The sequence below is a fragment of the Taudactylus pleione genome, unplaced genomic scaffold (genome assembly GCF_031769625.1).
Source record: "Taudactylus pleione unplaced genomic scaffold, aTauple2 ptg000802l, whole genome shotgun sequence".
Taxonomy (NCBI): Eukaryota; Metazoa; Chordata; class Amphibia; order Anura; family Myobatrachidae; genus Taudactylus; species Taudactylus pleione.
This window is the reverse complement of record NW_028285204.1, coordinates 87,827-100,893: the sequence shown is the minus strand read 5'-3', so window position 1 is coordinate 100,893 and position 13,067 is coordinate 87,827. Positions and strand designations below refer to the sequence as shown.

At 41.2% G+C, this 13,067-nt stretch overlaps 1 protein-coding gene across 1 annotated transcript in view; it reads left to right on the top strand.

Annotated features, from left to right (window-relative positions):
- The first annotated feature begins 1,357 nt into the window (after nt 1-1,357).
- The window catches only part of LOC148474890 (uncharacterized), an 86,260-nt gene continuing 74,550 nt past the window's right edge, over nt 1,358-13,067 (top strand). The window contains exons 1-2 of the mRNA XM_088458023.1: nt 1,358-1,453; nt 2,467-2,503. Coding sequence (XP_088314149.1) covers nt 1,358-1,453; nt 2,467-2,503 — 133 coding nt within the window. The remainder of the gene's footprint in view (nt 1,454-2,466; nt 2,504-13,067) is intronic.

Here is a 13,067-nt window from a genome sequence, read left to right as displayed (position 1 = left end):
GGTCTCGATTAATCCTTATATGCCCGGAGATGACGTGTAATGCGAACGAGAAGGGGGCGTATTTTTTTGTCTTCCGACCGCTTCCTCCCCTTGGTCGGCCAGCCACCGATCCGATCTTAGGGACGCAACATGCGAGTGCATCATTTGCATATCCGGCCCCTTTTCCCGTACTACCGTGCGGCTGCAACGACCGACTCTGAATGAGGTCCTCAGTGTTTGTGGTACTAGTTGCAGCCACTTCACCTGATTCATAGGTTAATGCTATGCCGATGTGTGCCCAGTTGAGCTATTATATGTGCTACTGCAGATGTCATAAGTCCTGAAAATACCTACAACACAGGCATTCCCCTGAGTGTACCTGGAATTGCATATAGAGGCTTTGGCATTAGAACTGATGAGGCAAAGCATGGTCATCTGGGACATTACATGATTAATGTCCTAACAGTGAGGTTGCTTATATCAATTACTGCTGGAAAGTGACACACAGGGAATCCTTGTTTTTTATCCCAAAGTGCAGGTTATTCCTACTTTGCAAGGTACAGGGAGCAGTGTTAGTTCTATACAAGGTTTTTAGTCTGATTTGGAATGTTGTGTTTGAGGTCGGTTCCCAAGGATACCAGCAGATGTCCCATTAATATATATAGAAAAGATCCCCCACTCTGGCAATTTTTAAGAAAGGAAAGGACGAGGACACCAGATTACATATTTGAAAAGAGAGAACCGCTAGTCAATATCTAAATACAGCAAGAAAATGTTTGTGAGGTATGAGAATTTACTATTATCTGAAATTCAACATTAGTGGGATGCAACCACCCTATCAAAATATATATAGAACACAAACTAATACCAAGAGGTTTAAGGATTATGAAATAACCCTCTTTTTCACCTAATGGATGTATATTTTAGATCTAGCAAAAAAACAAATGAAAGATGCACCACAGTACACAAAAAATAAAAAGAAACAGAGAGGAAGAGACAAAAGAGGAGGCATTAAGATAAGGGGCAAGGCCAGAATGCAGCAAAAAATAACACCAATTGGAATATTCAACCTAAGCAATGCTAATATTACAGATGGACAGATAAGCTTGTTAAACAAAGGATAACAATTTTCACAGAGTAGTAAAGTTACATTTGAAACTTATAGAAGCTTGCATAAATGTATAAGGAAGCTACCACTTAAAAAGCACTTTCTACAGAACCAGTCTAACCACCAGTCCAGAAGGTTAAGGAAGAGAAATATCAACATATGTCGCTCAAAAGAAAGTCAGTTCTATCCATCCCATTTGATAGGAGGGTTTATTGAGACTTTCCAAAGATGGTTGAAATCTCAAGTAGGAGACCAACCAGAGATAACTAGATGTCCAAAGAAAAAGCAGGTCTGAAGGAACTGCAAGATAATGAGAACCTGGTTATTAAGATGATAAAGGAGGAAGACTGGTGCACAAGGAACAAGGCAAATACCTAAAAGAGGCCAATAGACTTCTGGAAGACACTACCATGTATGAAAAACTGAATGGGGACCTGACAACGATGTATAAAAATAAATGTTGATTCTTCTCAATGAAGCCCATGATATCATTATTCTAGATGAGAATGAATATGATTATATCAAAAGGGAGAGTACAACCATGCCAGTGTTTTATTTTCTGCCAGAGATTCACAAAGATGAGGTGGCCCTACCGGGAAGGCCAATTATGTCTGGAATAAATTATCTTACTACTAACCCCCTCTAACAGTAGGCTTTCCCCAAGGTTCTGTTCTTGGACCTCTGGTGGTAAAACAGAAAAGCTTTCTTAAAGACACCGCACATATTTTTCTATATACATGTGACAATACCTCATTATATAGTGTTATTGACCACCAGGCCGAATCTGACTCTTTAAACCTAAACCATATGCTGCATAAAAAGATAAATTCAATTACTTCTCCAAGGAATCAGATCAGATTCCTTGGTGATGTAATTGAATTTATATGAAAACTGGAGATGTGCTCCTACCCCTGTGTTTTGGTTTTAGATCTGAATTCATCTTCGTGTTTTGGTTTTGGTTTTGCAAAACCACCCTCAAGTGTTTTGGTTTTAGTTTTGGTTTTGGATCTGGATTTTTTTTTTCAAATTGAAATAAAGTTTTTAAAAACAGCTAAATCAGGTAATTTATGCAATCCAAAACCGAAATTCGGATTTAAAATTCTAATTCCGAACTGTGAAAAGATAAGAACCATGACTCGAATTTACCTGGATTCATAAAAATCAGGTGGATTCAGATCTCTAGAGAACCAAACTGCACATCACTAACTAAAAACCCAATCTGTTTACACTATTTGTAGGTCTCAACAAATATGTGAGGACTCTAAGGGCTGTTTTCAATTAGGTGTGAAAAGTCACGTTTGCCAAAAAGCATTCGCGAGTGCGAACTTTTTCTGCATAAGTTCGTATCGCGTTATCCAATTGCATGTGTTATTCCATAGGCAGAAACTGTTGAAAAGTTTTACCATCTCAGAGCAGGTGATAAAATGTTCAAAATCCTTATTTTTGACTAAAAATGTAGGAACTCTGGGCCTGATTCAGACCCGGTCGCAAGCGCTGAGCGCTCGCAACTGGGTCAATGGTGGCCCACAGTGCATGCGCATGATGGAGCCGGCTCCGTCATGTGCATGCGCGAGACCTGGCTAGCGACGGGCACTCCATCGCTCCGGGTCTCGCACCAAAGGGGGCGAACTGTCGATGTTGAGTGACAGCTCACCCCTTTTGGTGGGTGGGCCGGGGGGGTGGCTGCCCAAATGGAGGCATTCCCAGGAGGCCGCTCCAAAAATTAAAAAAAACGCCCTGATTCAGTGCGAGCGCTCATTCAGAGCGTCTGGCTCTGAATCAGGGCCTTGGTTCAGAACCCTTTGGACACCCTCCCTAATGACTAATTAGGCAAAACAATTTTTTTAATGAGCTTAATTCTCCCTAATAATGTCATGTAATTTTTGGGGTGAAAATTTAAAAAGTGTTGTAAAATTGGTTTAAAGTATTGGGTCAGGTAGTTTGTGGGGATTTATGGGACAGGTGTTCTTAGGATTGCAGGTGGCTGCAGTAGGTGTATTTTTTAAAAAATTTAAAACTGCACTTTATAGACACAAAAATATACTAGCACCCAATGTAATGTTCCCTCTAATTTAAATACAGCAATAATTTTTTCCAAAAATTTAAGAACCAAAAATTTACTTTTATTAGGGTTATTAGAACAGTTCTATATTGTTTTCCAGTGTCAGTTAGGCTTCTTATGGGGTACAAAAATTTTATTTACCAGTGCAGCATTGTTGGTTAAACTGGCTGTATTTCTGGAGTGTGTGTGGCACTTCCAAGCTAGCTTTACTACTGTTGATATACAGATGCAAACTTGCTTTTAAATCGGACTGATAATGTATTTTTAAGTGTACTGTATGAGGAGCTTTTCAAGCTGACTTTACTACTACTAACAACAATTGCATATTTGTGATTAGACTATTGCTTACTTGAGGTGTTCCCAAGCTGACCTTCCTAGTATTAATTTGTCTGATTGATCCTGAACTTTATTTATATTGGTTTATATCCCATGAAGGATCATTTATGTATTATATTGTATTTTATTACGTATATTTAAGGTTAGTGATTAATAAACACCACACCATTGTCTAGTGCTCTCGCTATACTTTTTTTCTTATTAAAACATTTTTTTTTCTGGTTCGAAGATACTTATTGTAAGCAAGAAAGAGGCACCATAATGGGCACAAAATTTGTGCCAGTATAAGCCAACCTGTTTGTGGCCCAATGGGAAGCAGATTTTATCTGAAGTAATAACCTCTGTTTAGAAAGCATTAAAATATGGCAGATATTTATCAACAATGCCTTGTTTATCTGGTCAGCAAATAATCTAAATTGGAAAACTTCATTAAATACATTAAGAACAAAATCTGAATGTTATTTTTACATCATGCACCAGTAGAGAGAAATTATTTTTCTTGGACCTAGAAATCTATATTGAAAATAGCCTTATTGAAACTAGAACCCACCACAAAAAAGGTAGATTACAATAATTACATTGGTCAAGCAACCACTACCTCCCAGGGCTGCGGAACATCCCTGAGAGCCGATAGAAAATAATATACACTAAATATTACACTATATTTCTCTTCATGTGTTTTAACTCCCATATTATTTATTGCATCAACATTGGGATGCTGAAATACATACAGTGAGAAGGACAATACACAAGGACTAAATTCCATATACAGCTTCTGGAGGACAGAAGGGACTGTAATTATCCATTGAATGCTTCATAAGGAATGTGATTTTTCTTAGAGTCTAAGTGACATTGGTTTATAGCACTGGTGGATCTGTTTCTTTCTATTGGTATGGCATGCCTGTATGTGACTCTGGGCATGCCTGTATGTGACTCTGGGCATGCCTGTATGTGACTCTGGGCATATCTATGTGTGACTCTGGGCATGCCTGTATGTGACTCTGGGCATGCCTGTATGTGACTCTGGGCATGCCTGTATGTGACTCTGGGCATGCCTGTATGTGACTCTGGGCATGCCTGTATGTGACTCTGGGCATGCCTGTATGTGACTCTGGGCGTGCCTGTATGTGACTCTGAGCATGCCTGTAAGTGACTCTGGGCATGCCTGTATGTGACTCTGGGCATGCCTTTATGTGACTCTGGGCATGCCTGTATGTGACTCTGGGCATGCCTGTATGTGACTCTGGGCATGTCTATGTGTGACTCTGGGCATGTCTATGTGTGCCTGCATGTTTATGTGTGACCCTGGGTGTGTCTGTATGTGACTCTGGGCATGCCTGTATGTGACTCTGGGCATGTCTATGTGTGACTCTGGGCATGCCTGTATGTGACTCTGGGCATATCTATGTGTGACTCTGGGCATGCCTGTATGTGACTCTGGGCATGCCTGTATGTGACTCTGGGCATGCCTGTATGTGACTCTGGGCATGTCTATGTGTGACTCTGGGCATGTCTATGTGTGCCTGCATGTCTATGTGTGACCCTGGGTGTGTCTATGTGTGACTCTGGGCATGCCTGTATGTGACTCTGGGCATGTCTATGTGTGACTCTGGGCATACCTGTATGTGACTCTGGGCATATCTATGTGTGACTCTGGGCATGCCTGTATGTGACTCTGGGCATGCCTGTATGTGACTCTGGGCATATCTATGTGTGACTCTGGGCATGCCTGTATGTGACTCTTGGCATGCCTGTATGTGACTCTGGGAATGCCTGTATGTGACTCTGGGCATGCCTGTATGTGACTCTGGGCACGCCTGTATGTGACTCTGGGCACGCCTGTATGTGACTCTGGGCATGCCTGTATATGACTCTGGGCATGCCTGTATGAGACTCTGGGAATGCCTGTATGTGACTCTGGGCATGTCTGTGTGTGACTCTGGGTGTGCCTGTATGTGACTCTGGGCATGCCTGTATGTGACTCTGGGCATGCCTGTATGTGACTCAGGGCATGTCTGTGTGTGACTCTGGGTGTGCCTGTATGCGACTCTGGGCATGCCTGTATGTGACTCTGGGCATGCCTGTATGTGACTCTGGGCATGCCTGTATGTGACTCTGGGCATGCCTGTATGTGACTCTGGGCGTGCCTGTATGTGACTCTGGGCATGTCTATGTGTGACTCTGGGCATGTGTATGTGTGCCTGCATGTCTATGTGTGACCCTGGGTGTGTCTGTATGTGACTCTGGGCATGCCTGTATGTGACTCTGGGCATGTCTATGTGTGACTCTGGGCATGCCTGTATGTGACTCTGGGCATGCCTGTATGTGACTCTGGGCATGCCTGTATGTGACTCTGGGCATGTCTATGTGTGACTCTGGGCATGTCTATGTGTGCCTGCATGTCTATTTGTGACCCTGGGTGTGTCTATGTGTGACTCTGGGCATGCCTGTATGTGACTCTGGGCATGTCTATGTGTGACTCTGGGCATGCCTGTATGTGACTCTGGGCATGCCTGTATGTGACTCTGGGCATATCTATGTGTGACTCTGGGCATGCCTGTATGTGACTCTGGGCATGCCTGTATGTGACTCTGGGCATGCCTGTATGTGACTCTGGGCATATCTATGTGTGACTCTGGGCATGCCTGTATGTGACTCTGGGCATGCCTGTATGTGACTCTGGGCATGCCTGTATGTGACTCTGGGCATGCCTGTATGTGACTCTGTGCAAGCCTGTATGTGACTCTGGGCACGCCTGTATGTGACTCTGGGCATGCCTGTATGTGACTCTGGGCATGCCTGTATGTGACTCTGGGCATGCCTGTATGTGACTCTGGGCATGCCTGTATGTGACTCTGGGCATGCCTGTATGTGACTCTGGGCATGTCTATGTGTGACTCTGGGCTTGTCTATGTGTGCCTACATGTCTATGTGTGACCCTGGGTGTGTCTGTATGTGACTCTGGGCATGCCTGTATGTGACTCTGGGCATGTCTATGTGTGACTCTGGGCATGCCTGTATGTGACTCTGGGCATATCTATGTGTGACTCTGGGCATGCCTGTATGTGACTCTGGGCATGCCTGTATGTGACTCTGGGCATGCGTGTATGTGACTCTGGGCATGTCTATGTGTGACTCTGGGCATGTCTATGTGTGCCTGCATGTCTATGTGTGACCCTGGGTGTGTCTATGTGTGACTCTGGGCATGCCTGTATGTGACTCTGGGCATGTCTATGTGTGACTCTGGGCATGCCTGTATGTGACTCTGGGCATATCTATGTGTGACTCTGGGCATGCCTGTATGTGACTCTGGGCATGCCTGTATGTGACTCTGGGCATGCCTGTATGTGACTCTGGGCATGCCTGTATGTGACTCTGGGCATGCCTGTATGTGACTCTTGGCATGTCTATGTGTGCCTGCATGTCTATGTGTGACCCTGGGTGTGTCTGTGAATGGCATGTTTGTATGCGACCCTGTGCATGCCTTTAGAATGTAAGCTCTTATGAGCAGGGCCTCTACCCTCTTGTGCTTCTCCTTACTTTACTTTCACCTTCTTCTTACCCCCCACCAGGGCACCTAGCACTTGGTTGCTTACGCTCTGTTGCATATCTTGGTGTTATGGTCACTAATGTAGCAATGTATATTATCCATGTCCTTGTCCTATTTTGTACTGTAAGTCAGTTGTCAAATTATTTGTTTATGTACTTTGTAAGGTGCTGTGAAATACTTGTGGTGCCATATAAATAAAGGATAATAATAATAATAATAATAATAATAATAATAATAATAATAATAATAATAATAAAATGTCTATATGAGACTGCGTGTCTGTGTATGATTCTTGTTATATCTATAAGTGTCTGCATGTCTGTGTGTGACTCTGGGTGTAATGGAAGTAACATCACTGACACACATGGGAGGGGTCAGAGTTCACGCCAACTGTCTTTCTTTTCCATTGTGATGACATAATTTTAATCAGCAGTTGATTTTATTATCTATTTAACTGGGAGTTCTGCAAACCATCTCCAAATACTCTTTATTAGAGACATTATAAGAAAGTTTTGAGAAGTGCAGTAACAGCAAAAAGCTACAAAATTCTCAGAAAAAAAATTCTGCAAGACTGTCAGCTGGTAATATATACAGTTCAGCGTGTAATGATGGTGTGTGTAATTTGTTTTGCATGACTAAATGTGGTTTACTGGAAATGGACAAGAACTATATTGTTTCAATTGTGTCTATTTGGAAAAGAAAACTGTGCATTCAGGTATATAAACAGTCATTACACTAACAGGAGATGATGGTATTAGCGAGGGAAGGAAAAGCATATGAGGGCTGAGGGTCCTGCTCATAACAACCTATTTCCTCCTTTCCTTCCAGCACCCTCATGTTCTTCAACATTTCCTCTACTGTCCACATGCTCTTCCCCTCTTTCCTTAAGCTGACAACCCTTCTCCCAGTGCCACTCTCAGATGAGGGCTATATGTCTTGCACGTCTGGGGTGTGGAGGGTGGCTGGCTCAAGACCTTCTTCCTCCAATGGGGCCTATTTGCAAGACCTCCAGTGTGGCAGGGGACTGTGGGTAGTATAGATTTGTGACATAATTTGCTAGTGAGAGGGGTTGATTCTTGGGACCTCCAGCAGGAGGCAGGGGGGAGTAGTGCAGAAGGGGAAAGACTGCAAGAGGTGCTGATTCGCAGGACTTACAGCATAAAGTGTGTGTGCAAAGTGTCAATTTGCAGGACCTCTGGTGGGGGTGGGAGGAGCTAATTTGTGGACCTCCATAGGAAAGGAGCAGTTCGGGAGGGGCCGATTCATGGAGTGGGGGTCTTCATTCACATGACTTTATGGGTGGGTAAGAGAGGAGCTGATTTGCATGATGTCTGGTGGGTGTGGGGTGTAGTGTAGCAGGTGCTGGTTCATGGGGGTGGGGGAGTGTATGTGTGGGGGGTATTCATTCACATGACTTTATGGGTGGTAAGAGATGAGCCGATTTGCATGATCTCTGGTGGGTGGGGGGTATAGGTGTAGTGTAGCAGGTGCTGATTATATGAACCATTGACAAGGGGAGTGTGGATAATTGCTGATTTGCAGAACCTCCATCTTGCTGGAGCAATTTACAGGATTCACGCAAGGTCAAAGTCAGAGTATGTTGCTCTAAGCTTTGCATAATAAATAGCAACAAACATAGATGTAAGCATTGCCTGTGATTGCTTATTTACAATGATATCCTGTGTTGTATCTCTACCCCATCTCCCTATCAGGTAACACTGCTGCTGGGCAGCACATTCAGTTCTATTGATTAAGATGTAACAAAGTCTAAATTAAGCTCTAATTAAAGGTCATTTAGTATACACCTTGTCGCCATCATACAGTCTGAGAAGTGAAGGTACAGTACACCGGTTTCTTCTCTGTACTGTGAGGGGATAATCCAGAGCTCAACACAAATTAGCCATAACTGCTCCTGTAATTGTGCGCACAGAACTAAAGGTCCTTCCTCTGTGCTGGGCTGTGCGCATCTCTGCAATCAGACCAGTCCCATCCATGCACCTGCTCTCTCAGAGCCGTCATCACTATCAGTGCACACTGTTACCAGCCCTATTATTGGTGCAAATTATACATCTGTATCCAGGCGTTATACTGCATGACTCTGCCTAGCACGCGGTTCCAGCATCACACCCTCTGTTACCTTAGGGGTCTATTTACTAAGCCTTGGATGGAGATAGAGTGGATAGAGATAATGTACCAACCAACCAGCTCCTGTCATTTGTCAAACACCACCTGTGACATGGCAGCTAGGAGCTGATTGACTGGTACTTTATCACCGTACACGTTATCTCCATCCAAGGCTTAGTAAGTAAGTCCTTGTGTGAATGCTCAGTTACACAACTTCATTGACTGGTTTGCATATGACCAGTGGTAAATGGGGTGGGGGGGATCCCATGACACATACCTGGTGATAGAGATAGACACACTTAGTAGAATGAGGTGTGGAAAACAATGTCTATACAATAGTTGCACAAGACCTTCAGCCCCTTGTGTGGCACAAAAATAGGTTTTCACTTGACAGTCAAACCATAAAATAATATTATGCCACAAGGTGGCACTGGATATACATACAGCCAATATATCTATGGTAGTTATAGAGAAATAGGAAATACTCAGTCCTTATGATATGTTTCAGAAAAATGGATCCTTCCTGACAATTGTGCCCTTTAGGTAAAATTCAGAGGTATATGATGGTCTCCATGTAGTACATGTGAAAAAACACATAGAGCAGGAAACATTCATTAATAATATAGACAATTCTTTTGATCATGTATCAGTCTAGTGATATGAAGGTGTGGTGTTCCAAAGAGATGCCTTGATATTTGCGTACCAAAACTAACACGCTAGTACGTGGAGGTATTCACATCTGGGTATCTATATCCTCCCACCCTATGTAATCCCAAGGAATCCAGTTGAAGAATAGGGGAGGATTTTTGAAACAAGGAGGAGTATATGAGATGATGCGTACCCTACTTACAGGCGGGCCATGCTCTGAAGGCTCATAAAGGTTTCTTTATATATATGTTTCAGCTTTCTACCTACTCATCACCACATTACATTGATCCTCATGGTAAGAAGGAAAAGAGTCTGTATAGTCAATGGTATTTTAATATAAAAAAGACAACAATCAAAACTTTTCCAAATGAAACAATAAACAAACAAAATAAATATCAAAAATAAAAAGGTGATGACCTGATTTAATAAGACAGTGAGGTCCGGAATCCATCGTCTATTCAAGGAAGTCACTTATCAACCAAGAAGTCCAAGCAATGTGCATATGTCCCCTGGAACCAAAGCGTTTCGATCCGCCACTGCAGATCTTTTCTTAAGGTATGAGGCACAGCTCTCACATAGGTATCTTAAATATCCTATGTAATTAATCAATTAATCAGCACAGCGCTTGTTACATAGCAAACCCATCCAATGTATACATACAACAACATCCATATGTAAAGAGGTAAAAAGTTATACAATCCATATTTCCGGTTAGGTCTCCCTTCCATGTCACGTGATAACTTCCGGTAGAGACACTTCTTGAAAAAGACATTCTACACTAAACATGTGCCCATCCTCCATCGAGCGTGCATGTACAGCACGACTCTGGAACCACCGCGCCTTGCTTGTGTATCCCAAGGCAATTGTAGTGGGGGTATAGCTAGGACTTTCCGGAAGTGACATCTGGAATAGATTACGTGTTTCCGGTGTGCGTCAAAGAAAGAAAGTTATCCTTTTTTTGTCCTTTACCCTGGTTTCCATCTTGGAGACCTTGTTTTCTAAAGAAACCTCCTATGAGTATATAAAGTGCATATGAGAAGTAAATAAATTAAAAGTAAAAAATAAAATGTAAAATAAAATAGACACAATAAAAATTTAAAATTTCACACAATATGGCATATAAAATATGTACAACAAAATTAAAACCTAATAGATAAAAATAGGTCGTAGATATAAAAAAATGTAACACCCTTGCTTATAGATGATACCTAAAGGTACTTTTAATTATTTTCAAACCCAGAATTTTTTTATTTTGTCTGTGGAACAGTTATGTTTAGTCTTAAAGTGGGCTGACAATGAATGAGACTCTAAACCTTTTCTAAATTTTCGGAGAGGTTCTCCAATGAGAGTTTAAAGATTCCTTGTGGTACGCCCAATATAGAACAGTCCACAGCTACATTCTATAGCATAGATAAGGTTTTTAGAGTTACATGTAATGAAGTCTGATATTTTGAATTCTTGTCCATTTATAATAGCTGTGATGAATTTCTTTTCCTTTCCTGATTTTTTCACATCTCTACACCCCAAAAATAGGCCACATCTGTGAAAACCCCTTGATTTATAGTTAATATGAACCTTATCTGAATTCAGATGTGCACTCCTAACCAATTTTGTTCTTAGGTTAGCTGCCTTTCTGTAGATGTGTATTGGTTTTCGTGGAATAATTTTTCCCAGGATGGGAGACCTCTGCCCAATGTTTTTTTAAAGACTTTTTCAATCTCTCTATGGTGGGAGTTAAAATACGAGACAAATGCCCATTGGAATCTATCATCCTTAACTTGTTTTGGATAAGTGATCAATAATTCATTTTGATCAATTTCTATCATGGATTTAAGATTTTCTAAAACATGGTTTTCTCTATAACTCCTTGTTAAAAAAGCTCCTTCCTTTTATTGGCTTGTTCATTAAAAACTTCCAACTTTGAACAGTTTCTTTGTATCCTTTTAAACTGCCCCCTTCCGAGGTATGGAAGTTAGCCACTGATGATGGTGACAACTCCCAGCCTGAATATAGGAGAGGGAATCTGTTGGTTTTTGATAAGATTTAGTTAATAGGTTTCATTTTTCCAGATATACTATAACGTCTAAAAAATTAATAGTTTCTGTCTGAATATCAAAATTCAGTTTGATACCACGATCATTGCAGTTTAATCTGGTGCAGAAGTCATCTAAAAGTATCCTCTCCCCTTTCCAAATAAGAAATGTCATCAATATATCTGCACCAGAGCACTAGGTTTGCCCCCTGGGGTTTGTGATTCCAAATGGTTTGATCTTCCCACACCCCATAAAAATGTTAGCATAACTAGGGGCAAACCTAGTACCCATTGCAGTGCTGACCTCTTGCAGATAAAAATCATCTTTAAAAATAAAATAATTGTCTTAAGATAAAATTAATGCCATGGGTTAAAAAATCTTGTAATCCTGTGTCTAAATTGGAACATTGTAAAGTTAATTTGACATCCTCCACACCTTGATCATGTCTGGTTATGGTGTAGAGGGAACTGACATCTGCACTCACCAATATAAAATCATCTTCCCGTTGTAGATCTTTAATTTTATTTAAAAAGTCCCTAGTTTCTTTAAGATGTGATTTATTTAAAAGAACGAACAGTTCCAAGTGAAAATCAATAAACTCAGACAAATTTGCCTTGACCGAATCAATTCCAGATACAATCAGTCTACCAAGAGGATGAATGGGGTCTTTATGTATTTTGGGTAATACCTAAATAACTGGCACTGTGAGTTTCTCTGTAATTAAGAATTTAGATTCCATACTTGTCAATGCCCTCATATCCATGTATGTATCTACCAGAGTTTTTAAGTCCTTTGTAAAGCTCTCCGTTGGGTCTGTTCTCAGTTTTTTATATGTTTGGGCATCATTTAGTTTTCTAAACACCTCCTGTTTGTAATCTATAGTGTCCAATTGGAAAATCCCCCCCCCCTTCCTTGTCTGCGGGCTTGATAATGAGTTGTTTATTTTCACTTAGTTCTTTTAATGCTTGTCTTTCTCCATAACTCAAGTTAAATTTTACTTTTTTAAATTTTATGTCTTTTAAGTCCTCTAATACTTATGTGGAGAAAGTATCAATAAAGCTGCACTTTAGATAGGAAGGAAAAAAGGAAGATTTTGGCCAAAATGAAGATATTGATCCAGATTCTCTCATTTCTGGTGTTTCCTCACCTTCTTTCATAAGAATTTTTTTTTTACTGTCAGTTTTCTTATGTATTTCTGCATATCAATGTAGAAAGCAAAGTCATTAA